The 23,767-nt window shown below is 37.8% G+C and overlaps 1 gene segment (V, D, J or C); it reads right to left on the bottom strand.

The window, feature by feature from the left end:
* Nucleotides 1-3,487: 3,487 nt before the first annotated feature.
* Nucleotides 3,488-23,767, bottom strand: part of LOC106825199 (T-cell receptor gamma chain C region C10.5-like) — a 49,312-nt gene continuing 29,032 nt past the window's right edge. The window contains 5 exon segments of the C gene segment in view: nucleotides 3,488-4,089; nucleotides 6,520-6,567; nucleotides 6,844-6,903; nucleotides 10,245-10,574; nucleotides 21,110-21,170. Coding sequence covers nucleotides 3,947-4,089; nucleotides 6,520-6,567; nucleotides 6,844-6,903; nucleotides 10,245-10,574; nucleotides 21,110-21,170 — 642 coding nt within the window.

Raw genomic sequence — 23,767 nt, 5'->3', positions numbered from 1 at the left:
ATTTGCATAAATAAAAACTGGAAGGATGCACAAGAAACAAAAGTATGACCTGCAAGAAGTGGGGAGATAGGGACAGTGGTTGAAGCAAGATCTCAATGCATTTTTTAGAGTGTTTTGATTTTTGAATCATGTGAAGGTATTGGCTAACAATTTTTATTGGGTTAGGCTATGCATATTATTTTTCCAATACTTCCTGATTAACTTTCCATTTCCTTAAACAATCTACATTTTTGGAAGATGCATAGTAGACAATCATACGTCATCTTTTAGTTTATTTTTTAGTTTCTTCTTGCAAATTTTGGTTGATTTGGGGCTGCTATAAAAGATGCTACAGTAAATGAAGATCCTTGCACATAAATCTCGGTACATACCTTTCGTTTCCTTAGGAAATTGATGGGTCAAATGATTAGAACACTTTTCGGGTTGCAGCATGTAAAGTGTAGCTGCATCTCACACTTGTGTGATGGGCTCTGTGATGGCTCCTCAACGTGATCTGGGACAGCAGCGCTGGAGCTCAGGAGCTCTTTCAGTCATTTGCCGACCTCCACTCTGGTGCACATTAGAATTAATAAAGGAGATTTTAAAAGATATCCTGTCCTGTGATGAAGTCTGGGCCTCAGTGGATTTTAAAAGCTCCCAGGAAAGAGCCACTGGTATAATGGCTAGAGCAGCAGGTCTTAAGTCAGGCAGACCTGAAGTCATGTGGACTCGGGCATTACTCTGTGTTTACTCTTGGACATATTTCTTAGCTTCTCTGGGACCTAGTCTTCTCCTCAGTGATATGAGCATGATACCCGTATGTGGTACAGTGAGAGCATTAGACATAAAGCATGCAAACTGCCTAGCAGAATTCCTGATGCTCACTAAGTGGTAGGTGCTTGTTGTTATTCAAACAAAGAAAAGATAGTAATCAAGCAAAACAGCTTAGTAGAACTTGACAGAGTCCATGCATTTACCCAGATAAGATTTCATGACTGATGAAAATATTGAGTTTCTAGCCTTTTGGGTGAACTGTATCATGTTGGTGTAGTATCTTTGGTTATCCCTTATTACTCAGATTTTCTAATTGGCAGTTACATGGGACTTTGACTAATATAAAGAAGAAATCAAATATTACTCAATTAAGACCTGTGTGATTGACAGAAAGCCTTCAAAAAATGAAGTCTCTGAGGAAAAAAACTCCAAAAGAGTAGGGAGAGTTTATAAGGTGGAAATTCTGATAGTTGTTGCTTTGAGGCTTCCCTCTGTTACAGCTGAGAAGTGGATGGAGACTCTTGCTCTATAGACTATTGAGACATGAGTGTTTTTATGTGGAATTGTGTAAATCTTTGCCTAGTTTTCCGTTGCACACCTGTGGATGCATCCTGTTGTTCTGGTATTCATTTTATCCAACCCAGTGCCATGGACTTTAGTCACAGAAGCCCTATTGGTGGGTGGAGGTCAGCGTATAAAAGTCTTCCCAGCATAAAAATCGTGTGGCGGATTGGCCTATGACCCTCAGATTGTCCGAACAGCATAGGAGCAAGAAGAGGAAGTGTGGACAGTTGAAGAGGCAGTCTTCTTCCCCAACTCTTAGCCTAATAAGGAGGGCAATTTTCCTGTTTTAGTTCAAACTAAAGTGACCTGCTTCTACTCTAGTAGCAAATAATGTAGAATTTAAGAGCAGAGCTCCTGCAGCCAGGCTGCTGGGTTCAAATCCCAGCTCTGCTTCTTATCAGCTGTCTAACTAAGCGGACTTCTTTACCCCTCTCTGCCTGTTTCCCCATCTATAAAACAGAGATAACTGTACATGTCTCACAGGATTCTTGTGAGAGTTAAAGAAGTTAACGTGTACTTAGCCCAGTACCAGTAAGCACCATACCAGCATTTGCTATTATTTCTTCATTCAGATGGTAATCACTGAATTTGTAAATTGCATTAGAAACCTGATATTATTTAATTTGAACACTTTCTTCTAAAGCTGGGTAAACTTAGACAATGTGGCATGGTCAAGAACAAATGACACAGCTAGTTAGAGGCAGACCAAGGAGCCGAGGCTCTTACTATGGGGTGTGAGGTGTGACCTCTAGGCCAGTGTTTCTCCTGCCACACTACATGGCAATCATGCTGGGGTGGAAAATTACTGGACCAAAAAGGATGTATAATGTGCATCCAACCCTAGAAATGCACCTGAACCTACCAGAGGCTTCCACAGGTGATTCTGAGGACCTCCAGGCCCATTCCGTCTAGGGGAGGAGCTGGGGCGTCAGAATGGTGCACCCAGAGAGCACCACCAACGGGCCTGCTCTGCCCGAGACTCTCAGTCCATTTCATTAGCAGCCCCCAAAAAGCAGCTGCAAATCTAAGACACAGGCTCTCAGAACAAAGTAGGATTTCCATACTGTTGATAACAAAGGGAGTAATTATGTTAATAATAGAGTAAATACATGAGGAGAAAACACAGATGCACACAGAAGTCCTTAAGAGAATTCTCACTGACCCCTTGGAGGATGCCTTTAGTAGAGAAGCTGTGCAGGTTTTGTTTGTTTTGTTTTGCCCGGTGGACAGTGGGTGAAGGGAAAGCCACCTGATAGTAGGTAAGAAGATACCAGCTCTGACTTCAGAGTGACCTGGCTCTAAATGACTATTACTTGCAAAATAGTGACCTTGAGCAAGAACTTAATCTCTCCAAATCTATACACTGTGGACTATAATTGTACCTACCCCTGGGGGCTCTCGAGGATTATTGGGATCCTCTGGGTCATAGCAGAAACTCTCTGAGTCCCTATTCCAGCCACATCTAACCTCTCTGCGAGGAAATAAGATTAGAGATGACTGTCAGTGCTTTTGTGTGTCTGTGGATCTACTATTCAAAAGTAGAAGTGCCAACAGTGGATGCTAATGCTGTTGAGGACGTGCCAGTACCAGGCATTATTAACTTATCTAATCCAACAACTCCAGGAGAAAAGGTTCTGCAACTCCATTCTACAGATGAGGAAGTGATGGCACAGAGAGTTCAAATAGCTTGCCTGAGGTCACACAGAGGCTAATATCAGACCCAGGATTCAAACCCAGGCACTGGGGGTTCAGAGTCCAGGGGCTTAACCTCTCTACTGTGAAGCCTTTTGGTGTGAGTCTATGTTTTGTGGGGTTACTGTGAGGACCAGGAAACAGAGTGCTTGTGAAACACTAGTGTAGAGCTGGGCACATGCAGTGCAAGTCATGCTAGATGTTATACTGATGCCATCGGAAGGTCCCAGACCAAATGAGTGTGAATCTGGTGACTTGAAAGAGAAGTAACCTGGGTGCCTCCATTTGACTGTGGCTCCTCTTGAAGCCAGTGCCCCAAAGAAAGCGTCATGACCACTATCTCAGGGAAATAATTACAGCTGTGGTATTGACCATCATCACAGCCAACACTGGATTTGATGGCTCAGGTGTCATGCTGCTTCTTACCTTGGATTTTCAGTTAGATTTCATCAAATTCAAGTACACACAGACAAATGTAGACTTTTGGCTTTTTTTATTGTGCCTATAATGAAAAACAAAATACAGAATTCAACTAACAGCCATGGTGGCTTCAGGATGTGTAAAATGGAAGGATTCAAGGTGGTCATCTGGTTACGTGGCCCTACAGGATGTGACTAGAGCTGCATGCTGTCTCTACTCGGAAGGCGTGGTTATTCGGGTGGCTGGAGGAGCTGATGGAGATCATTCAGAGAGTGGTGCTAAAGGACGACCCATGGCCCTGCCACTAAGTAATGGCAGAATTCATTGCTGTTACAGAAAAAATGTTTCTGTTTCAAGCGGTTTGAAAAACCATCACAAAATAATGGCGTAACAGAAAAGTACACATGTGAACTGACATAACACTAACCCAGAGAGAAAGCCCAGCTTGATGCTCAGGAGACAATTCCAGGGACAAAAAAATGATGAATAAATGTTGACTTCATTGTGCCACCATCTGTTACGAACTCTTTCCATCGCCACAGACCGCTGCTCTCCTAAACAGGCAGAGGGCAATGATGGCAAGGTAGACCGCGCTCTTGACGAGTAGGAGGAGGTAGGTGTAATAGGCAGAGGTGCTGGTGAGCTGCATCTGCACAGTGTCTAAGAGAAGTCATATGATTAGTTTCAACTGTTCTTTTGAAACGATGGGACATATCAATGGAGGGTGGTCACGGTTCTCTATTTCTGATGACCTGCATTGCAGTGAAACGCCATACCACCAAAACCCAAAAGTAAACATCTACCCCCTCCACCACCACAGACAGCAACAAGACAACACAGAATCCAGTTTACAGGTCATGTCAATCAACAACCTTTGCCAAATTCACTTAGAACATTCCAAAATGCAAAAAATAAGGTTGTGTTTTTAATGAATGAGTCTAATGGGAAAAAAGGCTTTGTAGTAAATAGTTTTTTTTTTTTTTTTGAGGAAGATTAGTGCTGAGCTAACATCTCCCGCCAATTCTCCTCTTTTTGCTGAGGAAGACTGGCCCTGAGCTAACATCTGTGCCCATCTTCCTCTATTTTATGTGGGATGCCTGCCACGGCATGGCTGCACCTGGGATCCGAACCGGCGAACTCTGGGCTAAAGTGGAACGTGTGAACTTAATCGCTGCACCACTGGGCTGGCCCTGGTAAATAGATTTTTATCGACTCTTTACCCTCACCATGTCTCTAAGAGATAATAGTAGCTAATATTCATTAACCACTAACCAAATGACAAATGCTTGTTCTGAGAGCTTTGCATACAAATCTTTACTGTTATTTAATTTTTATAATAAACTATGAGATTATTATTTTCATTCCCATTTTACACATAAACTGAGGACAGAGAGAGAAATTACTTGCCTGACATCATGCATTCACTAAGTACCAGAAGCCATATTTCAATCCCAGCACCATGACTTTAAAGAACATACTCTTAGTGTTCTTTACACACTTCTGCAATTACTCACTTCTGTAATTCTGCTTCTCCAAGTGCAATTAATAGCCCAGATATCAAACACTTCACCCTAGATGTAAAGTGGAATCCCGATTCAAAAGCATTTGAACCATTACATGTTGTGCATGCAATGAGATTCCTACGAAGGGTACAATCCATGGAAATTCGGTGGTGTTCACGGTCAGGAGAGTGGGAGGGTTGAGTAAAGAGGGCTTCATATAAAATGGAAGAGAGTGGTTAATCCAAAGTCTCCAAAGTTTTAGGAGGTCATGGCTCACTCACCTGTCCTTCCTAAAAGTCTCTCATTGTGGCTATGAGGCTATAGGATAATTGCACTTTGAAGTTTGGCGAGAAATATATGATGTCAAGAAATAATTAACGACAATGACGGTGAGCCAGACTGGCTATTCAATGAACCACTAGGCTGTGTGTCTTCTTGTGGAAATTTCCCTTTTACGTGACTTATCTTCATACAGTCAGAGCTACAGAATCATTAGCACTTGTTGTGGAAAGGGATCGCAGAGGAGATGTGCTCATAACTCCTTGACCTTGGTCAGGTGAGGTGTTAGCTGAGGTCCAGGGACCTCTTGATATTGGAAATGGAGGGAAGATCAGCAGGGCTAAAGCCAATGCTTCTAGTTACTTTCTTTGTACACATGTAGCAAGAAAGGGCCAGAAACTGGTACTTATTCTGTGTCGGTTAAATCAGAAACCCTACACTAGACGTTCCACATAAGTTGACCTTATCTCTTCAATAACTGTTAGGTTTAATTATTCCTGCTTGGCAGATGAGGAAAGTGTTGCTCAGAAAATTAAGTAATTTACCCATCTTTATGCAATTGATCATTAAAAGAACTGGGGTCAAGTCCAGTCTGGGATACTGTGAAACCCATGCTCTTACCCACCCCCCACCATGTGTCCGTCATGTCTCAGCGCCTTGGCTCTGAGGTTTCTTGCTCTAGGACTAAATTGTAGAGGAACAAGAGAGAATTGAATGAAGTGTCTGAACTCTGGATTCAGATGGGCGGATTAAAACCGCAGATCCAGCTGTGTGGCATAGTGCCAGGGACTTAATTAATTTTAGCTCATTGTCCTCGTCTATAAAATGGGGAAAATATATTGTGCCACCTCGTAGAAGCATCATAAGAATTAAACAAGAAATTGCATGCAACACACAGCACAATGACTTCTATATTGGAAGCTCTCAGTACAGTCAGTTCATGTTATTAGCTACTAGCAAGGACCAAAGTCTTCAAAAAAAATCTAGAAGCACCTTCATATTACATATTCTTCAGTCAGTAGAAACAACAACAAAAAAAGCCACACAAATGAATGAAGTCCGTTATTGGCATAATTCAGAGCCTATCACTGCATGGTCTAATTTATAGCCATGTCATCCCCAAACCAGCATTTACTGTGTTACAATGACTCCTAGGAAGACATGGATTAATGTAAAGTATCACTCTATTCTGCAAAATGCAGCCATTCTTGTTTTTCTACCTTAAACCAAGGGAGTCCAAAAGTTAAGTTTATCCAGAGGAAAAAAATGCTATAGCATGGCATAAAGGCAAATATATACAAGAACTTACTGCTTTCAGCTTTCAGACAAACTTTTGTGGTATTAGTAGCAGAGGACTCTAGAAGAAATGAGAGCAAGTATTAGTCAACTGTTCATGCCTATTTATTTGTCATGATATATATGTATGCGAAAGTTTGTTTGTATATACACACACACCTATATAAAATCTACCCAAAGAGAGACAGGAGAGACTCTCATTAAAAATATGAGCCCTACAATTCCAGGAATACTTGGTCTTGTCTCTTATGAACCAGGGAAGTTCAAAAGGTAATCGGATCAGAAGGGAAAAAATTGCTATAGCATGACACGAAGGCAAGGATATACAAAAACTTACCACGTTCCTTTACTGGGGAAGCTTCTGTAGAAGGAGTATCAGGGAGACTTGAGTTGAGGACTGGAAGAAAGGAGAGCAAGTATTAGTCAATTATTCATGCCCATTATTCGACAGTGTGTATATGTGTTTATATGTGTATGCGTGTATGCGTGCATGCACACACACACACACTCACACTCCTCTGACAGAGAGACTGTCCTTAAAAATGTGAGCCATATGATTCCATGACTAGTTCATCTGATTCTATGTAAGTCAGTAGATCTCATTCAGGTATTGTGTTTCTGCACATGAAGATGTTGACCTTCACGAAGGATACACTTTTTTCTTCTTCACAACTGGACTGTAATATCTAAGATTATCTTGTTTACCTTCTGTATTCACAACTCCTAGCACAGTGTCTGCCACAAAGAAGGGTGTTGGAGAAACACTTGTCGAATGGAAAAATGAGCATAAAATATGGCTACTCTACAGTCTTCAGCATACGCTGCTGACATGAAGAGTTACTACCAAAATCAATCCATCAACTCTCAGAATCCACAACAGAATTTCACGTTTGAAGGAGTGTAGTTTAGACACATTTCCCATGAGAGCAAAGGAATCAGGCATACCTTTCCAGAGCATGCATATCCCAATATCCCCAACTCATGCCCATGATCTTCCGGAGTTGTGGGGTTTGTGGACATGACAACAATATGAATAAAGCTCATAGCTATTGAGTGATTACTACTGTGCCAGGCGCTATGTTAAATGCTTCACATGCATTATCTCATTTAATGCTCCAGTCACACTGAAATAAGTTGTAGTTTGGAGGACTACTTGTTGCGAACAAGGAATAAGGTTGGGAGGATAATTTGCTGAGAGTCATACCAGTGAGCGCAGAGCCAGCATTCAAAGGATCATTGCGGAGGATTCAGTGAGATGGAGCATGGAAAGGATTTTGTAAAAATAATCCGTAGACATAGAAAATAATCTAGAGAGGAACACCATAATTCCACCATTGTGGACACTAAAAACATCTTCTCTTCCAGATATTTTAATTACTCTCAGCAAATGACCTTTTTATCACAGGAGCTCAGCATTTCAGTGCAATTCTTTCTAAAGATAGAAAGATAGGCCAAGTCACTTTTATTCTTCTCAAAATAATATACAACCTGAGGTGAGACTTATCCACAATGTAAAAAAAAAAGAAAGTAAATCTACAAAGATAAAATTGTTTTAAAAAGATTTTAAAGATAATTGGATGGAGTTGACCGTTGGATGGAGGAAAACAGTCGAAGCCACTGTTTTGTTTCATCCTTTTTCTTTTAGATGTCTTCTTGTCCTTATGGATGTGGTTCTGGTATGCAAATTTATGCACTCAGTGAAATCTTTTTTTGGTAGATCTGAAACTCAGTTTGAGTTACAGAATTTGGAATAAATTCCAAGAATGAAAATGTTAGCATAATCATGTTGAGATGTTAAAATATCTTCAAGAACTGACTTCAACATGTCTTAAAAGTCTCTTTAAAGGCGACTTATTCATTAAAAGCTAAATCAAAATCACTTATTACCACGTACTGACTGAGATAAAGACAATAAAGTAACAGTTTTTCATAATAAAATATGGGTATCTATCCAAAGTTCTCTTTCTCAATAAAGGCTGGTCAAAAACTGGGTGAAGATTAATTTTATCTCTTCAAAATCACTTCATTGATCTGTGTCTCAAAGTTATATTCTTAGCTTTTATAAAAAACTAAAAACTTCCAAGAGACAGAATTAGAAGTTTGCTGCCCAATGGCATTGAAAGAAATGTCCTCATTAACCTTGTTGCCCTGAGAAGCCCATGGAGGCATTTGTTTCAAAAATTAGGCGCCAAGTAAAATACATTCTGAACTGGAACTTCTCTATGATGATCATCATCGTGGAACTTACTGTACTTTTTCTTTTTCCCTGATCTCTAGAAAAATCACAACCAAATAGGACACTTCAGTCCAGTGGTTATATGAACTTGTAGTTTGCATATTTGCTTCCCCTCTGTTTCTTAGCTGTAGAAATAGTAAATTAATGCTATTCTTTTAATCTTACTGTAGTTAGTTTTAGGAAAGGATATTAAAAAATACAATAAATACATAAATAAATACATCCATGTTATGTTTTCACAAGCAAGTGTTTTCACTGACGTTATTTCATTTGCTCTTCATCACGGCCCCAGGAGAAAGTCAAGGTAAGAGTTTGAACTGGACTTGATAATTGGAGAATCTGAGGCTCTCGGAAGATAAAGACTGATTTCAGCATTCAGACTGGTACACAGCAAAGGCCTTTGCATGTTTTGTTCTGTGCTTGTTCCCCACGGCTTCTAAAGGGCTTGTTAACCACAGGGAAAAGTACAAACAGATTCCTTCCTATTTAGAGGTGCTCTGGGGCCTTTGGTCTATTGTGTTCATACGCGAGACTTTAAGTCCTGAGTCTAAAGAGTTACTGGACCACTGGCAGGACCCAGGCCCATTGAGCCCTCGGCCCACACTCTCTGAATACGCGCAGCCTCTGCATCATAGAAACTCCTTGGGGACATCATGCCTGAATCACCAGTGACGCTCAGTGATTAGGAAAAGAATCTCTTCTCTTACCATAGTGCGTCCACCTTGGACAGTAAGTCATCCTAGTGTCCTCATCCACACATCCCTTCCAGGCCTGGCATAGGCCAGTTCCGCAATAAATGTTTGCTGAGTTGCGTTTCCCAATAGCCAGAGAGACATTCGTTATGTAGAGTGGAAGCATGTGTGTACACATTAGCCTTTAATTATAAAATTCTACCTTATGCTGGTATATAAAATACAAATCTGGAAAACCTGAGACCGTAAGCTAACTGCAGTAGTCAAATTATGTGATTTTTTTTGTTGAGCCGGTCCCTGGCTTCCTCAAATGAACACCATTTTGTCACCTGCTAACATTGTTTTTGGGTTATACTTTGTGTATAGCAAGATGAAAGTGACAGAGAGTTTGCTTGCTCAGTAGAACATTCCTGAAAGATGATTATTCTTATTTCCTGATCAAATAAGATCCTCAAAAGTGAAGTCTCCTTTTGAGGGTTTCTTGTGTGCTGAGTGCCCAGGCGATTTCACGTATCTTCGTTCATTTAATCCAAACAACTACCCTAAAATACATCACTATGACCTTAATATTTTGGATGATGTAACTCAGGCTGAGAAAAGTTAAGGAAATTTTTCTTTTTCTCTTTTATGTTCCAAAGCCTATGCTATTTTAATTCTATGGGGAAACAGAGGGACATTTATGCTACAATAAATGGAACAATATTTAATAAATATTTATATTTGCTTGTTTTTCATTAATACTTGACAGAAAAGGTGGGGTATCCCTTTGAAAAAAAGTCTTCTGGGAGGTTATGTTTAAAATACACGTACCTTCATTCACTGATGGGAAAAGAATCTCTTGGTCAACCCCGTCTTTATTTTTCTCGTGTTGGACAACACATTTGTGTTCTTTATCCATTGACTTTCCAGTCACGGTCAGCCAGCTGAATTTCATGTAAGTGTTATCAGTCTTCGTGGTATTTCCCTGCTGGGATTGCAGGATTGTATTGCCATCCTTTTCTTTCCAATAGATCTTAATAACCTCAGGGAAGAATTTCTCAAGAAGACAAAGATATGTTCCAGCCTTATGGAGCTTTATTTCAGCAATTGAAGGAAGAAAAATGGTGGGCTTAGGGGAAATGTCTGCAGGAAGGCGTACATCTGTCGGGGAAAATGGAATAGCAATTAAAAAGAATCGTTAGACAAGCATAAACATCCTGTGGTTTGGAACAACCTAGCGCATAATAAAAGGAAGAAAACTGCCATTAGAGTCGTGTTTACCATGGCCTTTCTTACACCATAGGTTGTGAGGTATTTATTGTTCTTATTTTCAATGGGAAGAGAGATTCCAGAGGTTATGTAACTTACCCAAAGTCACAGCTGTTAAGTGGCAGAGCCTGGAATAAAACTTGGCCTTTGGTCTTTCACCACAGGCTACGATGGGGGATGAATTTTAACTGCTCCATTTCAAGGCATTTAACGTTCATGGACACGTGTGTTTTTTTAAGTCTGTTTTGTTCTATCATAGTGGACATGTTTTCAGGGTGGGTGGGTAGATGGCAGGGATGGGGGAGGAGACCAGTAATGTTGATGATGCCTCTACACATGAGAATGTTTGGTCCCTTCTAAAGTACTTCCTTTTCCCATCCTGTGAATTTTATAGTTTATGGTCTCTTTGACCAAATAACACATTGTCCCGTTCTGCAACTTTGTGAAACCTCACTCTTCATTCAACTGTTTCTGGAAGACACCATGTTTCTCTTATTTGCCAGATAAATAAATATCAGGAGGAAGTTTTTCATTCTTCTAAAACAATGCACAATCACTTGTTGATGGGAATCCAATTCTATGTGTACTTGACAATCAAGTTGACTTTTAGCTCACATGTGGATCCCACGTTCAGTTCTGAGGTAATGGAGTTCTACTTGATGTCTCCTTTTATATGTCATCTCAATTTCACATGTGAACCAGCACTGGTTTTTGAGTCAGGCAGTATTAACGCTGGACCTCCAAATTATTTGCAATGCAAAATAGCAAAATTTCTAAAACTTCTATTAAAAATTTATTATTTTTAGAAATGTTAATATGCTAATTTTATTAAGTAAATGCACCTATGAGAATTTTCTTTCGCTTTACAAAATATTCGCCAAAAGCCCATTTTATTTTGGAATTTTGTTTGACATTTAAGCATGATGAGGAATGACCCACATTTTGACTCTCAGTTTCTCCCCCCAAATTTGTATGTAGACTAAAAGCCTGCTAAAGTGTTTTAGATCTCCACTATTTTCTTCCTTATCACCTCCTAAATAAACTATATATATTATTTGTGTAATTTTAAATGTCATAGTTCTAGAGACTCTTGCAGATATAATGTTAAAATCTACAACAAAACGTCATAGTTTACAAAGGCACGTCACTTGGAAGCTGGAATGTTAGTTGATTATACATTTACTGTTAATCTAATGATGGAAATTATAAATATTAAAACTCTTTCCAATTTGATTTCCAATTGACACACAAGTGCTTTCCTAATATTCTCTTTGGGCTAGTTTGGAGTTAAATAATTCAATGGGCAATCTTAAGAAAAGAAGAATCAAATTTCTTATTTGAGAGGAAAAGAGCAAAAATTCTTGAGAAGTTCTGCCTATATAGCAAAGCTCCTGATTTTGATAGTAAATTAGTAAGCAAACAGTGTTGAGTATTTTAACTCACGCTGTAAATACAATTAGGTCATAATGTGCTAATTTTAATTTTATACATCTTGTTAGTGTAAATGGTATTTTATTGATTATGTTAGTAAGACTCTTTCTCCAACCTTATGCTTTGTTTTTAATTTAAAAAGCATGTTATAGGGGCTGGCCCGGTGGCGCAGCGGTTCAGTTTGCACGTTCTGCTTCTTGGTGGCCCGGGCTTCGGATGGTTTGGATCTCGGGTGCAGACAAGGCACCGCTTGGCAAAAGCCATTCTGTGGTAGGCGTCCCACATATAAAGTAGAGGAAGATGGGCGTGGATGTTAGCTCAGGGCCAGTCTTCCTCACAAAAAGAGGAGGATTGGCAGCAGTTAGCTCAGGGCTAATCTTCCTCAAAAAAAAAATAATAAAAAATAAAAAGGATGTTATGTAAAACAAGATTAATTTTTCAATCATACATTACATTTACATAATTTTAGTCTTTAGTCAATATATTAAAGAATCTAATTTTCATCTTAGGAACTTTTGTTTTTTTCTAGGAATACTTCTGATACATTATACTAAAGAAATTGAGAATCAAGAGATGAATTGAAAAATTTCTGTGTGATAACACAATATTGTTACCTCCTGTCCCTTTTCCTTAGCTAGATTCTTTAGGTTTCATTCTTTTCAGGATAAAGTGAATCTTGAATTTCCATAACTTTCTCAATATAATAGTTAACTGAGCATTAAATAGTGTCCTTGTGTATATATGGTTAGTATCTATATTTTAAATAATTATATTACATGTTTTTTCTTTAAGCATTCTTTTTAAAATTCATTAATGGTGTATTTTATGGTCAAAATAATTTTCACAAGGCATAGAATGGAAATCAAGTAAAACAATAAATAAATCTGTCTAATTAATTTATATACATTCATCTGCATAATCAAATAATACATTTGGTTGAAATCGCCTGAGTTGCCCATATTTTATTAAAATGCAGCAGTATAAATTCCACATAAATTTACCAAATGTCAACTACATTTTTAATTGAAAATATGATATCGCAAACCTATGTATTGACATTGATTTGTGTTCTCTAGTTTCTTCTTGTATTTTTTATTTTATTAAATAGTTATAGCTATTTCATATTTAAATATGTATTTCAGGTTTATACGAAGTTCTACTATAGTTGATTTTACATCCTGCTCATGTTCTTTATGAATTTAACTTTTTTCTGATAAATATGAGCATGAAGCACAAACATATTGGCTATTAATTTTAAGGTCAATAAATGTTGGTGTTAGAGATGATATCAATTAAAATAAAGGATTAAGAGTTAAAGCACATAGAACAATAACAAAGTAAGAAACAAGCACATTTAGTCCCAATTTTTCTTGTCAAGTGATGGAAAATTCTGCTAAGGATAAACAAACACCTCCACACTCATTTCTGTGTGTGTGAGTGGACAGTAAGGTGACTTTCCATTTGAGCGGCTGGAAGTACAGCTGAATCCTCTGGAGAGTTGCTGCTGTGTCAGTGTCGTTGGCTGCAACCACTCTCCAGGCTGGATACGGTTCTCCCTTCACGTTGGAATTGGAGGAACATGTGTCCAGAGCCTATTATGTGTGGGACAATATGCCAAGTACTTTATTCACTCTATTTCATTCAATTCTCATTCAACCCCTGCTGGATATATACTGTCATCCCATTTTGTGCGTTAGGAAACTGAGACCAGAGAATAATCGCCAGTTCGCATACACAGGATGTAAGTGGTGGAGCCGGGTCAGCCTGACTCCAAAGCCCAGGCTGTTGGACAACACCCTCTCACCGTTAGAAAGGAAATGTGTCAACTCACAAAACTTACCTTTACTCATAAACTTTGTCCATTGGCCAAACACTCATGAAAATTACATATGTTATATTTGAGTCCTTTATGTAAGTCCACCTGTACACAAAGCCAATTCCTATTTCAATATTTGCACAATGTTGTCTATGCTGTTCTTTGTCATGAGGATTTGTTTTAAAACCTTGCCTGGGGCTTGCCCAGTGGCAGAGTGGTTAAGTTCGCTCACTCCGCTTCACGGCCCAGGGTTTCCCCGGTTCTGGTCCTGGGCAGGGACACAGCACCGCTCATTAGGCCATGCTGAGGTGGCATCCCAAATGCCACAACCAGAAGGACCCACAACTAAAAAATATACAACTATGTACTGGGGGGCTTTGGGAGAAAAAGGAAAAAAAATAAAATCTGTAAAAAAAAAAACCCCAGAAAACCTCACCTAAGATTTCTACCTCTAATCTCTGTCACATTCCAGTTTTTTCTAAACATTCTTTATTATTCCAATTTAATTGCTTCTTGCCTTTCCTCTATTAGCTTGAAAACTTCTATTCTGATACCTACCCATGACAACATTTTGTTCCAACACTGAGGACTTTTGTATAATAATTCCACGGTGATCAACCCATATCAAAAACTTGACTAATTTCGCTTCTCTGAGTTCTTCAAATTCTAGGGAACTATGTGGCCTGAGACTCAAGAGACCAGGGTTCTGGTCCTGGTGCATTTTGCTCATAAGTTCTGGGGCTGAGAAATCAAGTAAATGAAAGTCTTTGGTGCTTTATTTGTTTGAAAACAGTGATTTTAGTGTAAATCAATTCAACATCCCTACCAGAGTTGAAGTGAGACCAAAATGAAAGAAGATCTGCAAAGCGTTTTTTGAATTCAAATGATATGGAAATAGAGGTTATAATTATTATTATGGTCATTAGTATCATTATCATTAACATTTTGTTTGTGAGGATTGTGTGCTCCAACATGACATTTTAGACTCATGGGACCAAACGTTGTCCTTACTAATAGGGATTCAGTATTTTGGGGTTGCAATTAGATGGTGGCAATTAAGCGTGAAGATTTGTCCCTTCGTTTGCATTCCACTTTGCTCTAATAAGCCTGGATTTCTCAAAGCCATCATCAGAGGAAACATGCCTTTCACTCAAACAATTAATAGGCAATCACTGTCTTGTCTTACTGCTCCATTCCCAGTGTTAGAAAATAAAAAAAAACGTTGGCTAAAGCCTAATAATATGCAGTCAGTATGTGGAACTGCTTCACTTGCGTTGTTCAAAACAAATGGCTCTTTTCTCTAATCAACAACACAATCTTTTTGCATTCCAAGTTTTCACCAGAAATTTCAGCCTCGAACTGACATCTTTCCAGCTTATGGGGAGAGTTGAAATTGAAACTCCTGGCAGTGGGCTTCAAGGCAGAATGACTGGAAAGATGACAGGACACCTGTCCTCAAATCCTCCTACTGTCATATTAGACACTAAATGTTACCTGCCTGACCATATCTGCTGAGGGTCACCACCTGTGGATAACATTCAATGTTACCGCTGTGGTGGGATAAAACAGGTTTGCTGAAAGACCATTTCTTCCATTAGATTAAGTGGATATTAAAGGCAATGTCCATTCTATTACTTCACTTTCCTCCTAAAGGACTCATGCATTGAAGTCCTTTTCTAATTTCATGGTGGGAGAAACCTACCCTATTTGAAAATTTGGTGTGCTCCATTTCATCAGTTAATGAAAACTATGAATTCCACTACACTTTTGCTCCTTCCTTTGAGCATAAAAATTTACCCTGTGCTTCTTGCTGGATAGTCATAGGCCATTTTTCTTCTGCTTTCCTTCGTGGTTTCAATCTTCTATTTTTATTTCATGGTCTAACTTCACAGGCGTAGCTTGGAGACATTGCATGTTCAGTTCCAGAACACAGCAATAAAGCAAATATTGCAATAAAGCAAGTCACACAATTTTCTTGGTTTGCCTGTGCACATAAAGGTATGTTTACACTATAATGCAGTCTATTAAACGTGCAATAGCATTATGACTAAAAAAAATGTACATAGCTTAATTAAAAAATACTTCATTGCTTAAGAATGCTAACCCTCTGAGCCTTCGGTGAGTTGTAATCTTTTTGCTGGTGGAGGGTCTTGCCTCGATACTGATGGCTGCTGAATGATCAGGGTGGTGGTTGCTGAAGGTTAGGATGGCTGTGGCTAGTTCTTAAAATAAGACAATGATGAAATTTACCACATTGACTGAATCTTCCTTTCACGAACAATTTCTCTGTAGCATATGATGCTGTTGGATAACACTTTACCCACAGTAGAACTTCTTTCAAAATTCGAGTCAATCCTCTCAAACTCTGCCACTGTTTTGTCAGTAAATTATTGTAATATTCTAAATCCTTTGTTGTCATGTCACCAATCTTCATAGCATCTTCGCCAGGAAGAGATTCCATCTCAAGAAACCAGTTTCTTTGATCATCCATAAGAGGTAACTCCTTAGCCACCATTAAAGCTTTATCTTGAGATGGCAGCAATTCAGGCATGTCTTCAGGCTCCACTTCTAATTCTTGTTCTCTTGTTATTTTCCACCACATCTGCAGTTACTTCCTCCGCTGAAGTCTTGAACCCCTCAAATTCATCCTTGAGGTCAAAATCAACCTCTTTCAAACTACTGTTAATGTTGATATTTTGACCTCTTTCAATGAATCATGACGGTTCTTAATGGCATCTAGAATGCTGAATCCTTTCTGGAAGGTTTTCAATTTACCTTGCCCAGATCCATCAAATGTATTACTATCCATGACAGCTATAGCCTTATGAAACATATTTCTTAACTAATAAGACTGGAAAGGCAAAATTACTCCTTGATCCATGGGCTGCAGAATGGGTGTTGTATTAGCAGGAATAAAAACAATATGAATCTCCATCAGACCTCTTGGGTAACCAGGTGCATTGTTAATGAGCGATAATACTTTGAAGGAAATCTTTTATGAGCAGTAGGTCTCAACAGTAGGCTTAAAATATTCATTAAACCATGTTGTAAACAGATGTGTTGCTACCCAGGTTTTGTTGTTTCATTTATAAAGCACAGGCAGAGTAGATTTAGCATAATTTTTAAGGGCCCTAGGATTTTCATAATGGTAAGTGAGCATAGGCTTCAACATAAAATCATCAGCTGCGTTAGCCCCTAACAAGAGATCAGCCTATGCTTTGAAGCTTTGAAGCCAGTCATTGGGCTATGAGAGTCCTAGATGGCATCTTTTTGCAACATAAGGCTATTTCATCTACATTGAAAATCTGTTGTTTAGTGTAACCACCTTCATGAATTTTCTTAGCTAGATCTTCTGGATATCTTGCTGCAGCTTCTCCATCAGCACTTGCTTCTTCCCCTTGCACTTTTGTGTTATGGAGACAGCTTCGTTCCTTTAACCTCATGAATCAACCTCTGCTGGCTTCAGACTTTTCTTCTGCAGCTTCCACACCTCTCTCAACTGTCATAGAACTTAAGACAGGTACAACCTTGCTCTTGATGAGGCTTTGGCTTAAGAGAATGTTGTGGTCCTTTTGATCGTCTATCCAGATCACTATAACATTCTCCATATCAGCAATAAGCCTGTTTCACTTTCTTATCATTTCTGTGTTCACTGGAGTAGCACTTTTAACTTCCTTCAAGAGCTTTTCCTTTGCAGTCACAACTTGGCTGAGTGGTGCAAGAGGCCTAGCTTTTGGCCTATCTCAGTTTTTGACATGCCTTCCTCATTAAGCTTAATCATTTCTAGCTTTTCAAGTGAGAGATGTGCAACTCTTCCTTTCACTTGAACACTTAGAGGCCATTGTAGGGTTAGTAATTGGCCTAATTTCAATATTGTTGTGTCTTAGGGAATAGGGAAGCCCAAGGAGAGGGAGAGAGATGGGGGGACAGTTAGTAGATCAGTCAGAACTCACACATTTATGGATTAATTTTGCTGTCTTTTATAGGCCTGGTTCATGGAGCCCCAAAATGATTGCCTTAGTAACATCAAAGATCTCTGATCACAGATCACCATAACAAATATAACAATAATGAAAAATTTTGAAATATTATGAGAATTACCAAAATGTGAAACACAGCTACAAAGTGAGCAAATCCTATTGTAAAAATTGCACTGATAGACTTGCTCAACGCAGGGTTACCACAAACTTTCAATTTTTAAAAAATGTAATATCTGCCAAGTGCAGTAAAGCAGAGCGTAACAAAACGAGGGAACGAGGTATGCTTGTATTTGTGTATTTCATTTTGTGTTCTCAAATAGGCAGTTGAAATAAATGACAAATGTCTTATGCCTTATTGCTTATTTCTTTTTCTGACCCCGTGGTTGATAGTTTAGTGAGGTCCAACTCAAATATAATGTGAGAGTTGGGAGAATATGTTTGCAAATCTCAGCTCTGTGATATAGACACAAAACATGCAGAATTCAGACTGACAGTGCCAGAACATAAAGTGAGGCTTTCTTTCACAAAACTATCCCGCAGAAAACAGGGTCGCCTTATGTTTCAGTCCTTGTGCAACCTGTCATATTAAAAGATGCTCTTCTAGTGCTCTGCTGTGATCAAAAACCACTACTTGGACAAGATCTCCTCCTGAAATGAATCCAATGATTGCTAGTTTTGGGGCTAGCACTGGTGAAAGAAAATAAGAAACTGAACGTGGACTTGGTAAATATTACTTGGGACTAAAGCTCTACAGTTTATGCTTATGTTGCTCATTTGGAGAATAACAGAATAAATGAAAAAATGCTTTCCTTTTGTTTTATAAATGGATAATTGTCTCTTTAGATAAGATAGCCAATGACATCATTTTAATAGGATCCCAAAACAAACACTCAGCCCCCGAGATGACCTAGAAAGCTGCTCTGAGTTAGATGTTTCAGAGGCATGTGAAGATTCTGAACAAAATTCGTAATGAAATATGAGGGCGAAAAAAGTAATATTTCTCAACTGACATTTGCATTGATATAATTTTTAACTTAGTAGCTATAATCCAATTAAGACATTAAATATGACCTATATCACTATAAATTCACATATTCAAGTTGCAAAATCTTCTCCATTTTTTTTTACTTCCAGATATTTCTACTGGAAAATGAGAGATCACTTTATACTCTGGCTAACAATATTTGAGGTAATGCTTACTATATTCTAATCGTTTTTAGATGAAGGTAACGACTAGTCCTGTTGTTTTTTACTAGTTTTCAATTAGTCTTGAAAGTTTTTTCAAATCCTGACCATTTGTTCTAATGTGACCTGTAGACTAGACGGTAAATAATACACTTATCTGTACTCCTGATTTCATAAAGAATTCCAATCGTGGTAATTTAAAGTCTAGAGAATTGAAATTTTTTATCACTGTTCATGTGGGTAATTTCTAACTTTAATTTCATTTAATCTTCACAACATCCACTGGAGATGGTTGTTGCATAGATAGAATGAATGGAAGGTAACATATATAAAAGGTTAATAGTGATAAATGTCAACACCAAATTTTAATTTTTTCTTTATTTTTTGTATTCTCCAATTTTTTCATAATGGGTATTATTTTTATAATTTTAGTAGAGCAATAATGAGTGAATCAAAATTTATTGGCTAAAGAATAATCATACAGAAAGTGATGGACCCAGAATCAAAATCCATATTTTTCCCTGTACCACATTCTCCTAAAAAACATTTTAAAGGACGCACATGAATTATATCTGTGTCACTATTATTTGATTTGATTGCTAAAATTTATGTTGAAAATATATAATCACTTGGAAAAAATAAGAACCAGAAAGTTGCTTTTCAATTTATTAGTTCTATGTTTATATGAGCACAATCACTAAGGAAACCTAAATATATATATTTTTAAATTTTTTCAATGCTTCATCAACTTTGTGAAAATTTTCTAAAAACTTTATTTCAGTGGGTCTAACAGGCTAGGAACATCCTTGTGAGATATTCTCCCTTATTCAGGCAAAATTTCATCTTTAAGTCTAATGAGACTGAACAAATTTACAGGACTGAATTTAGAAATAAACAGACCCCGCTTATGACGTTCTTCAATATGGCTCCCTAGTTTAATACTCTGATACTTGATGTTACTCATCCTCTGACCCAGTGACAGGTTTAACAATTTTTTCATTTTTCCAACTGGTTATTTTTGGAATCAAATAAATAAAATATCTAAACTTCATTACAAATCTTTCAATACAGAAATACCTAGTGGACCTAACGTCTTCACCCCATAGGCACTGACAATTGGTACAACTCGTCAAGTCCTTGTTAATGTCCCCCTTGCCATGTCAGGCAGAGACCTGCCTCCAAGGACCTGGATGGAGGTCGAACACTTATCTATTAGGCTAGAAGCCTTTGGAATGCTGGGAATTGTTCTATCTGCGTCTTGTCCATCCTTTAATCTCTAGCATCCAGAACAGAACTGTCTTCAATGAATATTTGCTGACAAAATGAATGAGCAAGGGAAGATGTAAAACCATGCAGACAATTTTCGCGGACATGGGAGCTGAAATGGCTTATTGAGCTTACAAATTCCCTTAAAGCAGCCCATCTCTAGGCAACAGAACAAGAGCTTTTACGGCATAAATTCTGACTGATCTCAGCCTGGCTCTAAAAGGCTAGAGTAATAAGAAGTTAGATTTCTCGAGGTTCTACAGCCATTTACTTTAAGAATTAGTTTTGCACTGCTCTTAGGGATGAGATAAAAACCGATAACATAGGTTCTGCAAGTAATTTTGAAAAAAGAGCACTGTGTCTTATCTCCAAACATAGAGGAGAGGTAATTAATAAAAGTGTCTCTCACTTAAAAGATGGCCTACAAAAAATGTATCTTGAACCAATAACTTATACCAATGGTTTACAAATACGGCCCCCAAAATATCTTAATTTCTAGCCTGAGTTTACCATTTTGTGTATGTATTATTATGAAAGTAGAATTTAGGTCTGCTTACAGTTGGGAAGTGAACAAACCACTTAGGAAGCAGTTTTGTTTTCACGTACATTCACTAATAACTGCAAACTTGCTTCTCATACACGGAGGCCAAGTATGTGGCAGTCAGATAATGGTGATCTTAAATTGTTTTTTCTAAAAAGGATCAATCAGTTGTTCATTACTAGGGTAAAAATAGATAAAAGTTACTTACCTGAGGGAGTTACTATGAGTTTAGTTCCTCTTCCAAATGTCTTGATCCAGCCTGAGGTATCACACTGGTTACAGCTTCTACAAAAACTCAGCCTCCTCCTCAGCTTCATGATGTAACGAGCAGTGAAATAACTGTGTCCTGGCAATGTGATCTTCTAGGTTCTTTCAGAAGTCCTTGAATATGAGTTTTGTGGCTTCAGGTATTTTATAAGTTTTCCTCAGATAAATTGACCCAAATGTCTGTTTTCAAACAAAGCACTAAGCATTGAAAATCATTGATGGAAAACGGAGAGAATCAGAGCCGAAAAAGAAGATATCAGGCCCATCTCGTCAATCAACTACTTTTCTAAATTACTAGACAAAGCATTCAGAGAATTAAAACTTTTCTTTTATTTCCAGGTGTTCAATGGTGTTGAGTCTTCTCAGAGATTGCATCAAAGCAAAGACCCTTTTGTTCTCACAAACATCAGGGCTGCTTCGTTAGCAATTTGGGAATGTATTTCAGAAAGGAGGAAATTCTTCAGTTCTTCTGAATAATTCTTCAGAAATAATGCCAATATAAATAGACTTGAGAAATGTGAACAAAGTTCTCCAATTTTAATAAAGCCACTTTTACCATTTGGCAAGAAGATTCTTTACTCAGCAACACCAAAGGAGAAAATAATTTCTGTGATGACGTTACTTTTCCTGGAAGAAAAGAAGAAATTTATAGAATTCTATGTCCTATGAAATAATATACTATTTATTTAAACTAAAACTTTAATTCGTTATCAAGCATCTTTTCTGACCACAAGGGTATGAAACTAGAAACCTACAAGAAGAAAGCTGAAAAAGTCACAAATTTGCTACTGAATAACCATAGGATCAATGAAGAAATCCAAGGAGAAATAAAAACATACCTAAAGACAAATGAAAATGAAACACAACATATCAAAATCTATGGGATGCAGCAAACATGGTACTGAGAGGAAAGGTTACAGCAATACAGGCTTACCTCTAAGAACAACAAAAATCTCAAATAAACACTTCAACATTACAACTAAAGAAACGAGAAAAAGAAGAACAAATGAAGCCCAAAATCAGTAGAAGGAAGGAAATCATAAAAATCAGAGTGGAAATAAATGAAATAGAGTCTAAAAAGAAAATAGAAAAGATCAATGAAACTAAGAGCTGCTTCTTTGGAAAGATAAAGTTGACAAACTTTACTAGATATACTAAGAAAAAGGAGAAGGCTCAAATAAATAAAATCAGAAATGGAAGAGGAGAAATTATGGCAGATATCACAGTAATACAAAGTAGTATGAGAGAACACTATCAAAAGCTATATGCAAACAAAGTGGATTACCAAGAAGAAATGGATAAGCTCCCAGAATCATACAACATTCCCAAACTGAATCAGGAACAAATAGAGAATCTGAACAGACCAATCACTTGCAAGGCGATCAAAAGAGCAGTAAAAAAACCTCCCCCACAAAAATGTCCAGGACCAGGCAACTTCTCTGGTGAATTCAACCAAACATTAAAAGAAGATTTAGTACATATTCTTCTCAAAGTTTTCCAAAAACTTGAAGAGAAGGGGATGCTTCCTAACTCATTTTACAAGATCAACATTACTCTAATATGAAAACCCTGAAGAATCCACCAAAAAACTATTAGAAATAATAAATGAAAACAGTAAAGTAGTAGGGTAAAAAAAATCAACATACAAAAGTTGAGTTGTGTTTCTAAGCACAACAATCTAGCAGAGAGAAATCAGGAATAACATTCCACTTACAATCACAAGAAAAGAGTAAAATACCTAGGAACAAATTTACCCAAGTAGATGAAAGAGCTGTACACTGAATACTATAAGGCAGTGTTGAAAGAAATCAAAGTAGACACAAAGAAACAAAAAGATATTCTGTGGTTATATATTGGAAGAATTAACAGACTTAAAATGTCCATATCAGCTAAAGGAACCTACATATTTCAATGCAATCTGAATCAGAAACTCCATGATGTTTTCATAGAAATGGAACAAAGAACCCTAAAATTTATATGGAACAGCAAAAGATCCTGAATAACCAAGGTATCCTGAGAAAAAAGAACAAAATTGGAGGTGCCATGCTCACTCAATTCAAAATATACGACAGAGTTATAGTAATCAAAACAGGATGGTACTTGCATATGAACAGACTTAGAGACCAGTGGAACAGAATTGAAAGCCCAGAAACTAAACCAAGTATCTATGGACAGCTCATCTTAGACAAAGGAGCCAAGAACATACAATGGAGAAAGCAATGTCTCTTCAGTAATTGGTGTTGGGAAAACTGGACAGCCACATGCAAAGGAATGAAAGTAGGCCATTATCTTACACCATACACAAAAATTAACTCAAAATGGATTAAAAACTCGAATGTAAGACCTGAAACCATAAAACTCCTAGAAGACAACATAGGCAGTGCACTCTTTGGCATCAGTCTTAGCAACATCTTTAAGAATACCATGTCTCCTCAGGCAAGGGAAGCAAAAGGAAAAATAAATAAATGGAGGTACATGAAACTAAAAAGCTGCTTCATGGCAAAAAGAACCATCAACAAAATGAAAAGACAACACACCAATTGGGAGAAAATATTTGCAAATCAGATATCAGATAAGGGGTTAATTTCTAAAATATATA

This window comes from Equus asinus, chromosome 1, assembly GCF_041296235.1.
Source record: "Equus asinus isolate D_3611 breed Donkey chromosome 1, EquAss-T2T_v2, whole genome shotgun sequence".
NCBI lineage: Eukaryota > Metazoa > Chordata > Mammalia > Perissodactyla > Equidae > Equus > Equus asinus.
The sequence above is the reverse complement of the archived record's forward strand: the minus strand, read 5'-3'. Positions and strand labels throughout refer to the sequence as shown.